The 20,116-nt window shown below is 33.9% G+C and overlaps 1 protein-coding gene across 7 annotated transcripts in view; it reads right to left on the bottom strand.

Moving 5' to 3' along the window:
- NBEA (neurobeachin) overlaps window positions 1-20,116 on the bottom strand; it is a 742,365-nt gene that overhangs the window by 479,421 nt on the left and 242,828 nt on the right. For all 7 annotated transcript variants that reach the window (XM_028837519.2, XM_028837523.2, XM_028837524.2 and 4 more), the window contains one exon: window positions 11,928-12,366. In XM_028837519.2, coding sequence (XP_028693352.1) covers window positions 11,928-12,366 — 439 coding nt within the window. The remainder of the gene's footprint in view (window positions 1-11,927; window positions 12,367-20,116) is intronic.

The raw sequence follows: 20,116 nt of genomic DNA, 5'->3' as shown, positions 1-20,116 counted from the left end.
TGCCAACTTCTAAAGCTTCTTCATAGTAAAGCTGAAAATTAAACCAAGCAATAATAAACAACATCTAACGGCATAATGAGGTTATACTGTATTTTTATGAACAAAATTGAGTTGCTTTTATAGTAGGAATATTGCTATGAAAGAGAACGGAGATGATAGAGACACATTTGGTTAGAAGTTTATTTAGTTTTTGAGCCTTGGTTTCCTTAACAGAGGAGTTCAACATTTCCCCAGGTTTCTTTAGCATATTTTAAATGTATTTCATTTAAAAATTTCTGAATTTGACATTGTGTTAAGGTTAAATGACAAATGTGGATATTAGTCAATTTTTAAAAATGTAAACAGAAACTACTTCTCAAACTTAATAAATATCTAAACTTCCTTGCAGTAAAGGTTCATTCTTCTCAAAATTTACAGCACTGCAAACTTCATTTAACAAATATCTTCCAAACCTTACTCAACCATCATTGATTTTATTCATCTACAAATAGATGTATGATCTATTTTAATCAAATGTAATGCTTGGAAATTGGTGACTGATCGTACTAAAACATCCAACTTGATCTACAACTTTTTCATGCATCTCTATTTTATACTTATTCAATGAAAAAAATCTCCTTAAAGAAAACTACATCAATGGTCCATTCTCAAGTCTGTTGCTTAAACTTCCTTAATACCAACACATTTTTTCCACAAATAAGTGGTTTTGTTAATATCTTCAGTGACTTCTTTAATGTTAATAATCTAAATTTGCAATAATTATTATTCTTAATTTTAGAAATACTTAAAAAATTCTGTGTGACCAAAGGTATTACAATCTTTTTTTTTTTTTTTTTTTTGAGACGGAGTCATGCTCTGTCGCCCAGGCTGGAGTGCAGTGGCCGGATCTCAGCTCACTGCAAGCTCCGCCTCCCGGGTTCACGCCATTCTCCTGCCTCAGCCTCCCAAGTAGCTGGGACTACAGGCGCCCGCCACTTCGCCCGGCTAGTTTTTTGTATTTTTTAGTAGAGACGGGGTTTCACCGTGTTAGCCAGGATGGTCTCGATCTCCTGACCTCGTGATCCGCCCGTCTCGGCCTCCCAAAGTGCTGGGATTACAGGCTTGAGCCACCGCGCCCGGCCTGGTATTACAATGCCAAAAAATGTCTTCACTATCTCCTTCTAGGTACTTTCTTCTTTTCTCTTTAAGCATGTTGGTGTCAAATTCTTCAGACTCAACCTTTAACTCTCAACTATCATCTAATTACCTAAAGCACACATTATGCTTTCAATCCCTATATTGGCGAGTCCTCATCTAATGCCTTCGTTTATTTCATTGAGAGGCCATGTGACATTGCAGAAAAGAATATAAGATGTGGACTATAGGACTATATTTCAAAACTAAGGCTTGAAAACTGGACCACTCTCAAACTGTATGATCTTACACTTTTTTGAGTGTAAAATGGTAAGACTGATGCTACCTCCTTCACATACAACTGGGGAGATTAAACGAGATCATATTTAAATGGACTTTGTCAATTATGAGGTATATTATAAATGTTAATAATCATTCCCAATGTCTAAAGTGAAATACATTTTTCATCTATGGGATATAAGGCATCTACTTATAATGATCTACATAAAAATCAATAGAAAAAAGGAACATGCCAATATTTGGGGTTTGTCATCAACATTCTCCTCTAAACTTAGAAAATAATGTGAGACGTACTATTTCATTGGCTCTCCAGGAAGAAAACAAAACCATCAAATGTTGATTTGAAGAGAAGTCATTAGTGAAAGTATAATGCTCTTTTTTCTGCATCTCTCATGATTTTTTTTAGGACAACAGCAGATACAATGATGTTTATTTATGGATCAAGAATCATGAGCTAATGAACAGTGCTATGAGCTGAATTTGCAGAATGTAGAAAAACTATTATTATAAATTTCTGATCTATTGATCATTACTAACTTTGAGCAAAAGCTGTCTTTAACAGACTGGTATCTTGTCGAATGTGGAAGCTATGAGAACTAAGTTATATTGGGAAAAATAAGTTATATGAGTGAGAGAAAAAAATAAATATCTAAATCCTGTAATTACGACTTATAAGTAAAATATAGAAAGGTTAAATGCCTACTTACTAAAACATCTGAAAGCACTGAATTAATAGCAATTGATGTGAAAGCCTCCAAATATTTCATTGCTGGCAAACTCAGCCGTTTGTCGGTATGGCACAGAATCCTAACCCTACAGACCTGGGTTAGAATTCTACCTTCAGCAGTTACTATGTGGTATTGGGCACATAGATCTCTCTAAGCTTCATTCTCCTCCCCATTAAAATGAGATGCATAATGGTAGTATCATTATAAACTTAAGATTGCTATAAAGATTGTTATAAAGATAAAAGGAGGTAACACATATAAAGTACTTAGCACAGTACATGGAATATTCTAAGCAGCCAATACATTTTGGCTATTATGAGTATTGCTATGGCTCCCAAAAGTGCTGATATAGTCTGGGTCTACATCAGCAAAAACAGCCAGACTGAAAGAAGCAATAATCCTCATATACTCTGCCATTGTCATATCTCATATGTGTAGTTTTAGGCACTTATTTCAAGAATAATGACAAACAGAATCATGTCCATAACAGAACAGTTAGGATGACAGTTGATCTGGAAAACAAGTCATGTGAGTAAAGGCTGAAACAACAGAAAATTACAGTAAAAGGGTGAGAAAAAGTTACAGCATTTTTTAAAAATCTGAATGTATGATAAGAAAACAAAATGAAACTTCCATGTACTTCAACATACCAAATTAGGACCAACAAGAAGAAAAAGAGCTCTGATAATTTTTATGAATTCCAGTTTCTAATCACTGATGTGTCCAAACGGCTGAGATGACCAAGTTACAAGGGTTTAGTTGAGAGAAGTAGGAACCTGTATTTGACTGATTTCTCCGATCTTTTTCTGAATCTACAACATTATGAGTTTGTAAGAACTATTTCCCCTATAATTCAGATGGCCAAACTGTTTATCTAGGATTAAAGGACTGCACGTTCTTGTCCTTAATATTGTTTCTTCACCAACGCTACTCCTTCCCTTTTATCTCAAACCATTCTCTTTCCTAAGCAATCAATTTTACAATTAATTTGAAAGTCCACACTAACCAATATGTGTTGATAACAAATTAATATCTTTCAAAATGTTACTTGGTATTAGTAACTATTTATATATGAGAGTAAAAATTTTCAACTCTTACAAAACCTTCTATCAGATTGTTACACAGCATTTCACACTGGCTATCTATTCCATCTACACCAAAAACTCTTACCTAGAAGTCTAGCTACCTACTGTGGGTAACCTATTTAGGGTACATAAACACACTAAAATATATACAAATTTTGGTGGTAAAAACATTTTCTCTAGAGTGAACATATAGTTTTTAATGAATTTCAAAAACATATATAGCCACAAAAAGGTTAAGAGCCATTGAACTAAACTATTCAGGTATTATGCTCTTCTTCTTCTTTTAGATCTGCTATTCATCCTAACAGATACCTTGAATCCTCTACTCCAGTGGTCCCCAAAGCCTTTGGCACTAGTAACTGATATGGTTTAGCTGTGTCCCCACCCAAATCTCAACTTTAATTGTACCTCCCAGACTTCCCACGTGTTGTGGGAGGGACCTAGGGGCAGGTAATTGAATCACGGGGGCTGCTCTTTCCTGTGTTATTCTCATGATAGTGAATAAGTCTCATGAGATCTGATGGGTTTATCAGGGGTTTCCACTTTTGCTGCTTCTTCATTTTCTCTTGCTATCACCATGTAAGAAGTGCCTTTAACTCCTGCCATGATTCTGAGGTCTCCCCAGCCATGCGGAACTATAAGTGCAATTAAACCTTTTTTTTCCTTCCCAGTCTTTGGTATGTCTTTATCAGCAGTGTAAAAACAAACTAACACAGTGACAGATCATCAGGCATTCAATTCTCATAAGGAGTAGTTAACCTCGATCCCTCACATGTACAGTTCACGGTAGGGTTTGTACTCCTATAAGACTCCAATGCCACCACTGATCTGACAGGAAACACAGCTTGGGCAGTAATGTGAGCAATGGGGAGCAACTGTAAATACAGATGAAGCTTTGTTTACTTGCCCACTGCTTCCCTCCTGCTGTCTGGTTCCTAACAGGCCACAGACCGGTACCAGTCTGTGGCCCAGGGATGGGGACCCCTGCTCTATTCTACACTTTCTTTACCAATTGAATTTTTTAAAAATCTCAATACTGTGCTTTCCACACAATTTCAAACTTCTATCACACATCTTTAAGACTGTAAACTACAAGAAAAGTGGATAATTCTTTTATACTACATAGAATCTATACACACTCCAAGGCTGTAAAAGTTATCATCAAAATGGTACAAGCCAGGACATATTTCAATCTAATTCACTTCATAAAATATTTCATTAATTGATTATATGATTTTAATAAATTGATACATAATACATGTAAGTGTGAATTCTTCCATCATTGAATTTATCCTATCTCAAAGCTAGATGTGATATATTCACTCATTCATTCAACAAATATTTATTGAGCATTGCAATGTGTGTGGAACTGTCGTAAGCTCTGGAGATATAGCAATATATGGAATAAAATTCCTTCTCTCATGGAACTGACGTTCCAATACAGAGATACAGCAGATACAATAACATAAATGAGTAAATACAGTATATCAGATGTTAAGTGCTATAAGAAAAATAAAGCATAGATAGGAAGAAGGAATAATGTTGAAAGGGTGGCTCAGAGAAGATTGACCAAAAAATGGTAGTATTCGAGAGAACACTGAAGGGGGTTAAAGAATAAGCCAGGAGGCTATCTAGAGAAGAGCATCACAGTCAGAGGTAACAGTACAAAGGCTAGTGTGACAAGAGAACACTGGGTGACATGGAAAGCTATAAGAGATGAGATAAGTAAGAGGGCTCAGCTCACAGCGCCTTGTAGTCCATTGTATAGATGCTGGCTTTTACTCAGAGAGGGATGAGAAACCATGAAGGCTCATGCACAGAAGAGGAATATAACCTTAGGTTACAAGAGGACCACTCTGGCTGCTATGTCAAGGATAGTCCTAGGAGGGACAATGGTTACTGTGGAGAATGACTAGGAGACTACAACAATACAAACAAGAAACGATGGTGGTTTGGAACGGAATAGCAAAGCAAAATCTGGTAAGAAGTGATTCAAATTTTGGCAATATTAAGAAGGCAGAGCAAATAAGATTTAAATAAGAACTGGATGTGGACATGAGAGTAAAGTCAAAGATTATGCAAAAAAATCTGCCTTAAGTAACAGAAAGGACAAGTTGCCATTAACTGAGATAGGAAAGAATGTGGTTGGAGCAGGTTTTTTATACTAATTTTTATACCTCTTTTTAATCATCCAAATAGCAATATTGAATAAGCAACTGGATAGATGAGTCTCTAGTTTAGAAAAGAGGTTCAAACTAAGATATAAATATAACAGTCATCAGCATATAGATGCTATTTAATGCCAGAAGAGTGGATAAGATGGCCAAAGAAGTGAATGCAAAGGGACAGCAAAAGTGGTATAAGGATAGAGTATTGGCAGTCTCCATTAATCAGTTTGGTAAATTTTGTAAAAACAGGGATACTATCTTATCTGTATACATCATGGTTTATCCTAAGTACAAAGAGAGATACTGAAGATAAGAAAGAGCTTTTAAATGGTGACTCATTAAGGCAAGTGAGTTTTATAATTATTCATGGCACACTGTAAGAATCCCTTTCTTTCTGTTCCCTTCTGCTGTTTGAGCACGAACAGGGGATTACACTGACAAGTTTAGGAGACACAAGACAAATAGTACATGCCCCATGCCCTGAGGCATATTCCGTAGATACTTTAAGGAATATGACAGACAAACTGACCATGCAATATATTTCAATAATTGACCTGGTCAGAGTTACGCCCAGGTCCTTTCAGGAACACAGGCTGTGCACAATCAAGGAAGAGTGGGCTGAAATGAAAAGGATCAATAGAAATTAACCAAGTAGGGAAAAGTGCATACAAAAATTCAATAATAAAAACCTAGTAAGACAAAGAGATATGAAAAAACAAGGTAGGTTAAAGGAATTGCTTTAGATATCTCTGGCGGGTGAAAGGTGTGGACTTTCTATTCCAAACTAAAATAATCCTCCTTTATTATATAAATAACAAGAATTATTTCAGAATTTTCATCAGTTTCACACTTTAGAAAAATGTCTATGGCATAAAATACATTTGAAGTGAGAAAGGAAACATGGAAATAGTGAGGGCAGTTAGGAGGTAACAGAAAGAATCCACCTTAGAGATGCTGAGGGGCTAATGTAGCTTGAGGATGGAGATGCACCTTTTCTGGGATTCACATCTTTTAGCCAAGCTCAAAAATATCCATCTGTTGCTTTGTGGGGCTAACAATAAGCCCATTTCATTTAAATATAATTTTGGAAATTTATGAGACCTTTTAGAAATCATGTAGCTTTATCCCATATTATCTGAGTTGGGAAACTGAGTTCCAGAGAGCCAAAAAGAATGAATCAAGGTCCCGGAACAAATTACAGAGATACCAACTATTAATATCCAGTTCCCCTAATTTCCAGGTCATCACTCTCTAACTAGGGTATGGATGTTAAATGTATATCTTGAAAGAAAAAGTTGAAACTTAAAAGAGAAAAATAATTTGTTACTGATTCTAGGATAACATGACAATTTACTTCAGTTCGTCAGAAATCACCAGGTGAATGCTCTCATGATTTTATCTATCATGTTTCCCTATTTTGTAAAATATCTGAGAACTGCAATACAAAAAATATGTTTAAGAAACAATAAAGAATTTCATCAAATCACCTATTAATGAGAGATACTTTATTCAGCTCTCTATAATTGCCAGGAGAGACAAAGGCGACAACATTGGGGAAATTAGGACACAAACATGCTCAGTCAAAACTGAATCTTCCAGCAATAGACCTTAAAATATATACTCAGGGCACCTGCAGCTTAATAAAAGCAGAAATTACAGTGGCGAGATGTAGGAAATTATAACTGTAAAGGCTGCAAGATTAATAATCAATTTGGATTACATTTATTTGTTCATCTTTTAAGTGATATGGTCAAAATACTTTTTTTAAAAAAATAGAAAGTAATAAGAACAAATTGAAGTCTTCAGAAGTAATTATAATTTTTCATAGTTACTTAATTCTAGCTTTAAATAAATCAATGTAAGAAGACCTCATCAACTCTACTCAACATTTTAAAAAGTATTTACCTGAAATTTCATCCTTACCACCAATATCAATATTAAAAAAAAACTAATGAAACTAAAGAGAAAATACCTAGCTCAAGCTTATACTTCATGTTTAATAATATGAAGTCTATCTAAATTGCTTTTTTTGCCCTATATTATTTACAAAATAGATTTTTCTTTTTCAGAGTATTAAACACTAGGAAGCAAGGATATTAAAATTTTGAGGAAAAAATACCTACTAGTTTCCCTGAATATATCAAACCCAGTAATTTGAATACAGGAGGTTTGCAAAATCTAAAAACATGAAGTGTAAGTCTGATGTGTGTTAGCCAAAGAAGCAACACAACTATAAGCTTTGTGTGATATCCTACACTTAAAACAATCTTTATAAACATGCTAACAGTTAAAAATTTATGGGAAGCACACTGCCCTTTTCCTTTTTTTTTTTTTTTTTTTTTTTTTGTCTTTTGTTCAAACTAAGTGGGATCTCTGGAAATCCTAGGAAATTAAAACTGAACCAAACCACACCCCGCCCCCCCCCCCCACATATATATATACATACACACACACCAAACTCTCAAAAGATAAAAAGCATGCAGATACTTAAGATTAAATTTTTAGTTTAAAAGATAAGTAAAAGGTTAATTGGTGGCTTTAGAGAAAAGCATTACTCCAGAGTAAAAGTTACACAGTACATGAAAAATAATAGCTCAATTAAAACATTTTATAAACCATCAATAAATATAGTAATCTATCCAAAAAGATAGTATTGTTAGGGAACTTGGCAATTTGATTTAAGAATTCTAAAATGATATTATTAGGCTTTTCTGTTAAAAATAAAATCATCATAAATATTTCTCTCTGCCTCACAGTAACAGAACTTTGAAAAAATTGTTAGAGTTTTATGATTGTATTTCCTCTTTACATACAGTGTTTGCTCACTATAGAATAGTACTAGAGGATCTCTAGCATTTTAATACTTCATGAGTACACATCTGTTCGGATCACTGAGTATAATCAAAGATATATACTTAATCTGCACAGATGACTGAAGGAAATAAAAGAAAAAGAATCAGCACTTTCCATATATGTAGAGAACATTTATGTAATATTTCATAATCTGCTGAAATATGTAATAGTAAAGAAAAAAGGTTAATTTTAATTAAGTCTAAATGTTTCTAAGAATTTGATGTTGCAATTTTTTATTATACACTTCAAAACACTGAAATTCACCAATGCTCCATCCTAAGGGCTGAGATACACTCAATGCAGAACACAAGTTAACAGAACTAAAATTATCCAGGTTGTTTTAAGAAATTATTTCCAAATTTAAAATCCAGGATAAGCATAAGGAATTCATTGTTAGCATGTCTGCAATATAACCAATAAACAACTGGTTAACAAAAGTAAAATCCTACATGAATTCTACTGACACTGTACAATATTATTAGGAGTGTGATTTAGTTACAAAGAAGTGACCAACTGAGTTTATATCTACTTTTCAACCAAAGATTAAAATGAAAAATACATTATTGGTAAAGTAAGATCCATGATAGATTCTGGGTTTGAAACTGGTAGCATTCAGGACTTTCATTCTAAAGCCTGTCATCTTGGATTCCATTTTCAACGAATTCAATCTGATGTTAAAAGACATGTCATAACTTGGATTTCAGACTTTAGTGCTTCAGAAATATGTTTATATACCTCATAATGTAATTATAGCTACCTTAAGACAGATAAGGCAAATGGTAGCAATACCCTGGAAGTATAATTGAAAAATGCACTGGTCCAGAAGCACTTGTGGGAATGATGTCTCTGAAAAGCTGCTCAAAGCTTCAGAGTTTGAAGTTAAATTTTTGATGTTGTCACTCTCAATCTATTGAATGTCTGACAGACAATCAAACCCGTCTGGCTGGCTGGCAGCTCATTTTGCTGGCAGGTGGCAAACAATTAGACACACCAATTTGTGCCTCCTGATGACATTAAAGCATGAAACTAAGTTGTATGCAGGGCCTAGTGATTTGTGTGAAAGCATTTCAAAAATAATACTCTTTGCCGTGGCAACTCATTTCAAACTGCCACCTCCCATTATGGCTTTGAGTAGTGAAGACGACAGACTTGAGTTACGTGCAGTGCAAGGCCGCTTCTGTTCAATCCGTCATCAGCGCCCCCTGAGACCTCAATCCCCTCCTTTCATCAATATCACCTCATCATTTACATTTGATAGTACTTGAGCTACTGCATATATTAACTACACTAGAGACTCTTTTCCTAAAAAGAATTGAAATATGCTTTGTGCTCTTCCATTTCATTTGTACTTATGCAATTTAGAATAATGATTCCATTCCTACTGCATTTTGCACAAATGCTATAGGAACATATAGAAAGTTCTATTTTTCTTAAAGCAATATTCTCAAAAGTATAATAAATTTTGAGTATGTAAGAATATTGGCACTCAGGTGACTGCTTTTTAAAGTTTTAATTAAAAAAACTCATTCTAACAATAACCCAAATTAAAACAAAAAAATTTTACTTAATGTTTATTTCATTGGATTTTCATATGTAAACCACAATAATCATCTGTATTTATTGGTTTGTATTTCACCAACATTTAAAGATATAATTTTAAATTAACTAGAATAAAAAACTTAAATTCTTATATATTATCTTATACGCTTTTAGAAATACACAAGTACGCATACTTACATGCATATATTTATACAAACTTATAAACACACATACAGGCATATCGTGAAAACATAAACCAAGTATGTCAAAAAGGTGACATAAATGAGAAACATCATAAGGAACACCCAGGGAACATTACTACATGAATGAACATCCAAACATAATATTAATACCAAAATACCAAAAAAAGAAAAATATTTCTTATATTTTATAGTCCTACCATTTTTTACTTTTTAAAACTTTTGACACAACACATTTTACCTATTATAGCAATTATGTGCAAATATCTTACTACTCTGTAAGTTCATAGAAGATAAAACTAATGTTATTCATCTTTATATTCTGCATAACTAGCGTCACTTACATTTTCTACAACAAATTTTCCAGATGTATCTGTAAAACACTACCAAAAGTGTTTACAGGCAAAGTTTAAATTATATTTGTGTATTAAAAGGGTAATTCGGCCTGGCGCAGCAGTGCACGCCTGTAATCCCAGCACTCTGGGAGGCCAAGGTGGGTGGATCATGAGGTCAGAGTTCAAGACCAGCCTGGCCAAGATGGTGAAACCCCGTCACTACCAAAAATACAAAAATTAGCCAGGCGTGGTGGCAGGTGCTACTCAGGAGGCTGAGGAAGAGAATTGCTTGAACCCAGAAGGTGGAGGTTGCAGTAAGCCAAGATCGTGCCACTGCACTCTAGCCTGGGTGACAGAGTGAGACTCCATCAAAAAAAAAAAAAAAAAAAGTGTAATTCATCCAAACTGAAATGACTATACCACCACATCCTCTACCCCTAAACTAAAATGTTACTTAGAACAAAGCAATCTGGGTATTTTAGAGAAAGCAATATGGAATACATATTATTTTTTGACTATATATTTTGACATTTCCATTTAGAAACATTTTATTTCCTAATTTGATCTTGTCTTTCTAAAACAAAAAAAAAAAAAATACTTGCTTGTCAATCACCTCATACATATATATAAATTTTTTGTATGAAAAGATGTTTTAAAACATCAGTAACAATGATTTCCTTTAAAAGGTAAGCCATCACAGTTTTTAGTTAATACATTAACATGCAAACATTATTTGGAATAGGCATTAATCCCAGTGATCAATGTTAAGTACTACTGTTAGTAATGGGTGACTAAAATATTCTTCTAATCTTGTACATATTTTTAAATAGTGGAAGATATTAGATGCGTAGGATATTTGGTTCTAAAATATCTTATTCTGCTTCTGTGAACTATCATTTTTATTGAACGTATACTGGAATAAAAAATTAATTGTCCCTTAAAAAATCCCTTGCATGATTTAACATTTGAATGTAGACATATGACATATGGGCCATGTTATAAATAATTTTGATATCTAAAATGCCAAAATACCTTTCAAAAATATTTACTTTTAAATATATGCTTCAAAATACAGCTTTTACATTGGTATTGGAAATCTCATAAAGAAGATGATCACAAACAATTTTTAAATTTTCCACATACTTCCATTTAAGGTTCAAATTTAAATGTTATCACTTAAAGCACGTTATATAATCTCCAACAATTATTATAGTATTTTATAATATTATAATGGAATTTCAAAGCCAGGATAAACCTTGGACAGCTGTGACCCATCCCCTTCCCCATTATATACATGCAACAACTAAGTCCAAAGAGAAAAATAACACCTCAATGTACTGTAGTCCTTTGATAATGGAATATAACCATAATCCATGTTTCCCTACTTCCAATTCAATGTGCCATCCATCATATCACATTGAAACCTCTTAAGATGTATTATTAAGATGTCTTATTATAAGATTAGGTTGAGCCATCATTTTGATTGTCTTTGTAATCAGAATCTACATTAATAAAGCTTTCAAGACCTTCTTTATATTTTAAAATTAACAAAGTCTAATTTTCCTTGTATGTATAAAGCCCAGTGAATAATAAGTTCAGTACCTACCTGTCAAAGGAATGAAACTGCATAGGAAGAATAGCTTGCGCTTCTCTCTTCAATGCTGGATCTGGGTATGGGATAGGTTCAGGGCCACATTCTGCAATTTCAACTGGAGCAGCCACAAGACTTTTCAGTATTTCCTTGACATTGATGCCTTTGGTTTGACTAATGCTAGATATGGATGGTGCAGGCTTCAACGTTTCACTGGGATTTTCAGTTAAGCTCTCTTGTGATTTCTTCACTTCAGATGACAAAGTGGATAAGAGTTCACTCATGGCATCAGGGCCTGTACTTGTTTCTAATTCTGCCCCATTCAGAATGCTAGCCACTTGCTCCTCTCCAATTCCTGAATCTGTATGGGGAATTGAACTTTCTGGCTGAATATCTTCACCAGGAGTTGGTGCTTCCTTTTCTTTTATAGTGTCTGGAAATGCAGCAGGTGTTTCTGTAATGAAAGAAACTAGGTTAGAAAAAAGCTTCGACAGTAAAAATCTTGTATTATTAATAAAATGTTCTCAGATATTCAAATAAAGAAAATAAAACTTGTAAAAAACAAAAAATTGCTAAACGGATGTGTATAGTAGTAACACAACTCAGTTGAAAGATATCATCCAGCCAGGCGTGATGGCTCATGCCTGTAATCCCAGCACTTTGGGAGGCTGAGGCAGGTGGATCACCTGAGGTCAGGAGTTCGAGACCAGCCTGGCCAACATGGTGAAACCCCGTCTCTACTAAAAACACAAAAATAAGCTAGGCACAGTGGCATACGTCTAATCCCAGCTACTCGGAGGCTGAGGCGGGAGAATCGCTTGAACCCGGGAGGTGGAGGTTGCAGTGAGCTGAAATCATGCCACTGCATTCCTGCCTGGGCAACAAGAACAAAACTCCATCTCAAAAAAATAAAAAAAAAAAAAGATATCATCCACTACACCTATTATTTTGTTCAAGGAGCATCAAAATAATCCTCTTGCTTCTTAAATCATCTGGCATTTCAAAACTGATGCCTTCAAAAGCATCAGGAAATAGTTCTTATAACAATTTCCTAAAGCAGCTTATAAATAATAATTATATGATGTTCCCCTCCTATCCTTTGATTGTTAGCTACCAAACAATCATAGAAGAGAAAGTCTTATATTTCTCTATTAGTTTCCTTAAAAATATAAAGTCATTTTTATACCTTCTTTGGTACTTCAATAACTAATAATATCTGAAATATTCAAGATAATCGAAGACATTATTTTAAAATTACAATACATAAAATTCTGACACACTTGCAAAATGCAAAGCAAGTCAAACGATTAGTTCTAAAGAATAAATACATTAATAATAGAATCATGTTCCTCAAGGACAAGGCCTATATTTTGGAATACTCATGCTGATTCTTCATAAATAAATATAAAATTCAATCTGTGAAAATTAAATCAGAAACATACATGTGCATATAACTATACAGATAATGAAATACACATACAATATTAACAACTAAAAGTAATGAAATCAAAAAATCTTTAAAGTGTTAAATTTCTATTAAATTTCATCAAAGGTTAATGTAATAAAGTTCTCCATATAATGAAATGTTACCAAATTCTAAATGATAACCTTGAAAAGTGTATCTCATCTAAGTATAAGAGAGATGACAGTCCTTACTTAATCATTTTGAATAAAGTAAGATACCATTAAGCTACTATATGTAAATTCACTGCAGCTCTTGCTTAAAGTAGAAGCTCAGTAAATGTTAGCTATTTGCATTACTTAAAACTTACATTTAAGTTTGAAAGTTTCACAATCTTTGAAAATGAGAAGTACAGACTAAATTATTTCAAAGATCTCCCAAAAATGTGAAAATCAGTAAATTCTATATAACTTCTCAGGTTTTGTTGTTATTATTTGCTTGTTTCTTTGAATTCAAAGGTTGTTAGGACAAGAAACCAGGAAACTGCCCAACAGGAAAATAGGCTACCTTGATGTCAGTAAGACATCTCAAAAGCTTTTGTGAAACCTCTAGTAAAAACACAAAGAAGTGTTCTGATCATAGAATTGTTGGGTGTGATCACAGCTTGCTGAAAGTTTTGTACATACGTACTAAAAATTAGAAACAATATGAAGGGATTTTGTCAGTAACAGACTCAATTCTTGGGTGCTGTCTATTAAACAGTTTTTTTAATCGCTTGAATTTAGACTAATGGCATGCCATTCAAATTTCCTGAGAGTGTGAATTTATAATACTTTTTTGAGGATAAGCATCAGAAAAATGTTACCAGGTTTTGAAAGAAAGAAAATTCCCCTTTTTTTCCCTCCCCCTTTTCTTTTGTTCCCTTTTCTTTTGAGTCAAATTATACCAAATCTACACATTAAATTAGGAATAAATAACATCTTCATATTATTCAATATACCTAATATCAAATACTAATTTAAACTAACTTAAAATATGCATTTCTCACAATGCAATGTCATAGTTTTCCTCATATTTAATGAACAGGTTTAAATTTTGTTTGTTTGTTTGGTCAAAGATGGTAAGACTGAAAGAACAGATTAATCTGTGGAATATGATAATAATATTCAAACATTCATATTGGATGACCAATGTGAAAATCAGGGTAGATTCTTTACTGCTTCCAAGATTAAAAATTAAAATAACTGCATTTGAGAAGACAATGTCAGTAACAGTAGGCAAAGGACTAGAGAAGGAAACAGGTAAGAAGTAAAGACAACAGTTTGGCATTTTTAATAAAACCTTGTAAGAGAAGACTAAGACTTAAATTAGAATAGTAACCCTAGAAATGAGAAGGAGGAGAAGACTAAGGATATTTCTGAAATACCTAGGTTAAGAAAAAAATAGTGGTAATACGTCACTAACTGAGAAAGGAAGAAAATGAGATTTCTTCAGGAGAATAATTAACTAAATTTTGAATCACTTTTAGTCTACAGAATCTCTAAGATACTTATATCTGCAGGTCAAAAGAAGAATAGCCATACATTTTGGGATCATTCAAACTGAGACAGTAGCCGAAATTTTGGAAGTTGATAAAATAATCTACAAATCTAGAAGGAGAAGACGACTGAGGCAGTTATTTTCACTATTAGAGATACCACTGAATATATTTTAACATACATTTGCATCTATAGATTATACATTTTTTGAGTGAAAACAATTGCAGCAAAGTATCAGGAAAGAATTAAATAGTTTAAACAGTAATAGTGACAAGAGGACAGAAAATGTAAATTGCAGAAACACAAACTCTAACAACAACAAAAACAAAACAGTGTCATGGTTACTAGCATGGGCTAATTTTTATAGAGTTTAATTATCAAAAGTCATATAGTTGTGTCTAACACTTAGTGTGATTTTAGCTAATTTACAGATATGGTCTAGCATTTTGACTTTACATTAATATAATGTCTAACTATCATTATATATGACATGTTACATTAACAGCTATACAAAAAGTTTAAACTTCTCAAGTTATATTAGACTGAAATATAAGCATTTCACTAGCAAACAAAATATCTAAGGAAATAAAATCTGATTTGGTGTTCACAAGCTACCACATAAAAAGACTTTTGCCACCAACTACATAGTATTTTGCTTTTCTGCTCAACTATTTGACTTTCAATGGACATTAAAATCTTTAACTTTCTAACTAGATACTTGAAACTTCAATATAAATGTTGACCTCTAGATTATAAAACACAATTAAAACTTTCTAGAAATCAAATATTAGAATATTTTTAAATAGCTCATCAAAATATTTACAGAGTACTAAAAAGTCTCAATTTCATTTTTATTGAGGCTGACAAAAAAATGATCTCAAAAAGGAAGTAGCAATTTTGATATTTCAAAGAGTCTTATTCAAATAAACATGTTTTGTAAAGCATACATGCTGTGATATTACATAGAAATAAAATTAAATGCCAATAGGATATTTTATAATAGCAATTAAAAAACAGATCAGTAGTCAAAAATCCTACCTTAATTTCTCATTATGCATTTACATCCTTAACAGAACATGCTCTCAGTTATAAACTTCAGCTTAGATAACTTATGTTTCCAGAATACCTCTTTGTGACACTAAAGTACTTTGAGGATTTAATCCATGACTTAAATAGGAAGTTAGGCATGAACTGCAGAGAAACTATAAATGATTGCATCTGTGTAGGTTATAGTAATCACAGGCATGTACATTTTCAATAGCTCTTATCAGTTTCTGTAGCAACAGGCAATGTAAGCACACAGAACAGAAACATTACTAGCCAGAGTGATCTTAACCTTGTCAGAAACAGGCATTTGGATGCCAGATGCCTCTTTTTCTTACTGTTTTACATCGAATATAATGAGTTCATCTAATACATTTTAAGAAAAATATGGGGACAAGTTCAGCAAATGACATCATATTTACACAGTGACTTCACGTATCACATTCCTTCCTCCAAAAATCCTGTTTTACCATGATTTATGAAGAATTTCAACATGCCTTACATACTAAATTACTGAAATTGTCATTTTCCAAACTCTCTAAATAAGGAGTATCACGAAAGAAACATACAGCACCTTGTTAGTATAGAACTAAAGATATTAAGTTACTTACTTCAAATAATAATATAAGCAAATAAATCACTGTAATTTAAAATAAAACATAAAAAAGCTGTATGTAACTAACTTACTCATTTTGTTTATATTAAATCCATAAATGCAAAATTAATTAAATCTTAACTCCAAAGAGGAAAAAAATACACAAAAAGATTTTAAATCCTCATTAAAGTTCATTTTAAACAAAAAATACTGCAATGCATTATTTGCAATTTTTTTTTTTTTTTTTTTTTTTTTTTTTGAGGTGGAGTCTCGCTCTGTCGCCCAGGCTGGAGTGCAGTGGCGCGATCTCGGCTCACTGCAAGCTCCGCCTCCCGGGTTCCCGCCATTCTCCTGCCTCAGCCTCCCGAGTAGCTGGGACTACAGGCGCCGCCACCACGCCCGGCTAATTTTTTTGTATTTTTAGTGGAGACGGGGTTTCATTGTGTTAGCCAGGATGGTCTCGATCTACTGACCTCGTGATCCGCCCGTCTCGGCCTCCCAAAGTGCTGGGATTACAGGCTTGAGCCACCGCGCCCGGCCTGCAATTGTTTATATATGATTTATTTTGTTTGCTTGCTACACTAAGTGCATGAAAATAATACAATTCAGGAATTAAATATTATTACTAAATTATATGCCCATAAGAGATAAAATGAAAATTAAGAGCCAAGAAAATCTTCTAATTGATGTTTTGACTATGCTGTGTTAACATGCAGGTCCGAGTTTATCCTCAGTGCACTGAGCTCTTTAGACATATAATGATTTTCATCAACTGTAGGGCATTTTCAGACCAATATTTCTTCAAATTTTCTTTCTGCTCCTTTCTTTTTTCTCTTCTTTCCTCTGGGACTCCCAGTATACATATGTTGGTTCAACTTAATAGTGTCAAAAAGGTCTGTGAGGCTCTGTTCACTTTTCTTCATTCTTTCTTTGTTATCTTCCTCAGCATAGGATAAACACAATCGAGCTATCTTCACGTTGCTGATTCTTTTTCTGCCATCTCAGATCTTCTGCTGAACCCCTCTAAGTGAATTTTTCATTTCAGTTATTACAATTTTCAACTCCAGAATTTCTATTTGGTTCTTTATTACATATATCTTTATTGGTATCCTCCCTTCGGTGAGATATCACTCTTATACTTTTAGTTCCTTAGAAAATGCTTCCTTTAATTACTTGAGCTTATGTAAAATAGCTGGTTTAAAGTGTCTGTCTAGTAAGTTCTATATCTGGGTTTCCTCAGGGGCATTTTATATCAACTGCTTTGTTTCCCCTGTGTATTGACCATACTTTCCTATTTCTTTACTTGTCCCATAATTCTTTTTGTTGTAAACTGGATATTTTAAATAACATAATGTGGCAATCATGGAAATCGGACCCCAATTAAAGAGTTTGTTCTTGTTCTGTTTATTCATTTTCCTGAACTAATTCTGTAAAATCTGTTTTCCATCATCTGTAGCCACTTAAGTCTCTGCTCAGTTAACCCAGTGGTCAGCTATTGATTGCACAGACATTGTCTTAAATGTCTTGAACCAATAAATTTTCCACCCTTGCCAGAGGCTCTGTGTGTGTGTGTTCGGGGGTGCCTGCAATGCTCCCATGGTTTAAAACTCTCTCTTAGCCTGTGCTTCCTTCTTGGGCTGGGCCTCAAGGTCAGCCAAAGGTGAGAGACTGAGGCCTTCTCTGGTCTTCCCTGGGCCTAAGTACAGCCCCGGGAATATGGATATCTCATTCTCACATCTGTTTAAGCTTTTAGGCAAGGTTCTTGTTTGCCCCAACTGGCACTATCACTTCAGGCAGTTGCAATGTTTAAAAAAAAAAAAAAATGCTGATTATTTTCAACAAATACCTTGGAGACAGGCTTTTCTCACTAAACAAGCTCTAGATTAGGTCAAATAATAATAAGCCCTGTGAATGAAGCTTTTCCAGGAAGATTCCATACAGTTCAAATAGTTACAATGCTCTAAGGTTGAGACTTTCTAAGGAATTCCAAACCTAATCTACTCCCACTCCTATCCCCAGTGACTGCTAGGCTTCTGGTTTTCAAAACTACCACTGGTGTCTGGCCTCCGGTTTTCAAAGCAACCACAGAGTTGAGGAAAGGTAGATGGCAACAAGGTGAGTTAAATCACTCTAAATCTTGCTATTCTTATAAAGGTCTAGAGTTTTTCTTGAATTAACACCCTCTGGGTTATTGTAAGCCTCTGATTGCTTTCCAAAGAACAGAAAAAGTTGATTTTGACAGTTTTGCCAGTGTTCTCATTGCTCTTTTAGAGAAGTAGTATTTTGGAGGTTCTTACTTTGCTCTTCCCAAAGTCCCACTTACAAGCAATGTTTAGAACTCAAATTTTAAAGTAGTTACAATTTTCACTTATTTTAAATAAATTATTGACTAGAAATTACAATATATTTGTATATATGTATTTTGCTTTTCTCTTCCCCTAGATTGTGCTTTTACTCTTTTTCTTCTCAAAGGAAAAAAAAAAAAAAACATAAACCCTATTAAAATGTATCATGCACTTTTATAATGCAATGGAGGCAACCAATAACACTAATAATAAAATGGCGACATATACAATTATACATCCGATAAAGGTTTAATATCCAAAATATATAAGGAACTCAGCTCAACAGCAACAAAACAAATAACCCAATTAAAGCACAGGCAAATAACTTGAATAGACACTTCTCAAAAGAAGACAAACAGCTAACAGGTATATAAAAAAATGCTCTACTTCACTAATTATGAGGAATGCAAATTAAAACTGCAAGGAAATATCACCTCACACAGGATGGCTATTATTGAAAAAGTGGCCAGGCGCAGTGGCTCACATCAGTAATCACAGCACTTTGGGAGGCATAGGCAGGTGGATCATTTGGGGTGGGGAGTTCGAGCCAGCCTGGCCAAGATGGTGAAATCTTGTTTCCACTAAAAATACAAAAATTAGCCGGGCGTGCTGTTGCACGCCTGTAATCCAAGCTACTCAGGAGGCTGAGGTGGTAGAATCACTTGAACCCAGGAGGTGCAGGTTGCAGTGAGCCAGGATCGCACCACTGCACTGAAGCCAGGGTGAAAGAGTGAGACTCCATCTCAAAAAACAAACAAACAAACAAAACAAAATGTAAAATATAAGTGTTGGAGAAGATGTGAAGAAAAGGGAACCCTTGTACACTATTGATGGAAATGAAAATTAGTATAGCTATCATGGAAAATGGTATTGAGATTCTTCAAACAATTAAAAATAGAACTACCATACAATTCAACAATTCCACTTCAGGGTATATATCCAAGTGATATGAAATCAGTATTTGAAAGAAGTATGTGTACCCCAATGTTCATTGCAGCATTATTCACAATAGCCAAGATATGGAATCAATTGTCTATTGATGAACAGATGAATGAACAAATAAAATGTATATACACCATGGAATACTATTCAGCCATAAAAAAAGAAACTCCTGTCATTTATGACATGGATGAATCTAGAGAACACTGCATTACATTAAGTCAGACATAAAAAGACAAATATGGGTATAATCTTACTTGTATAGGGAATCTTAAAAAGTTGAACTCACAGAAGTAAAGAGTAGAATGCTGGTTACTAGGGACTGGGAAGATGTTCACCAA

Source organism: Macaca mulatta, chromosome 17 (genome assembly GCF_049350105.2).
Source record: "Macaca mulatta isolate MMU2019108-1 chromosome 17, T2T-MMU8v2.0, whole genome shotgun sequence".
Taxonomy (NCBI): domain Eukaryota; kingdom Metazoa; phylum Chordata; class Mammalia; order Primates; family Cercopithecidae; genus Macaca; species Macaca mulatta.
This window is presented reverse-complemented; position numbering and strand designations above follow the sequence as displayed.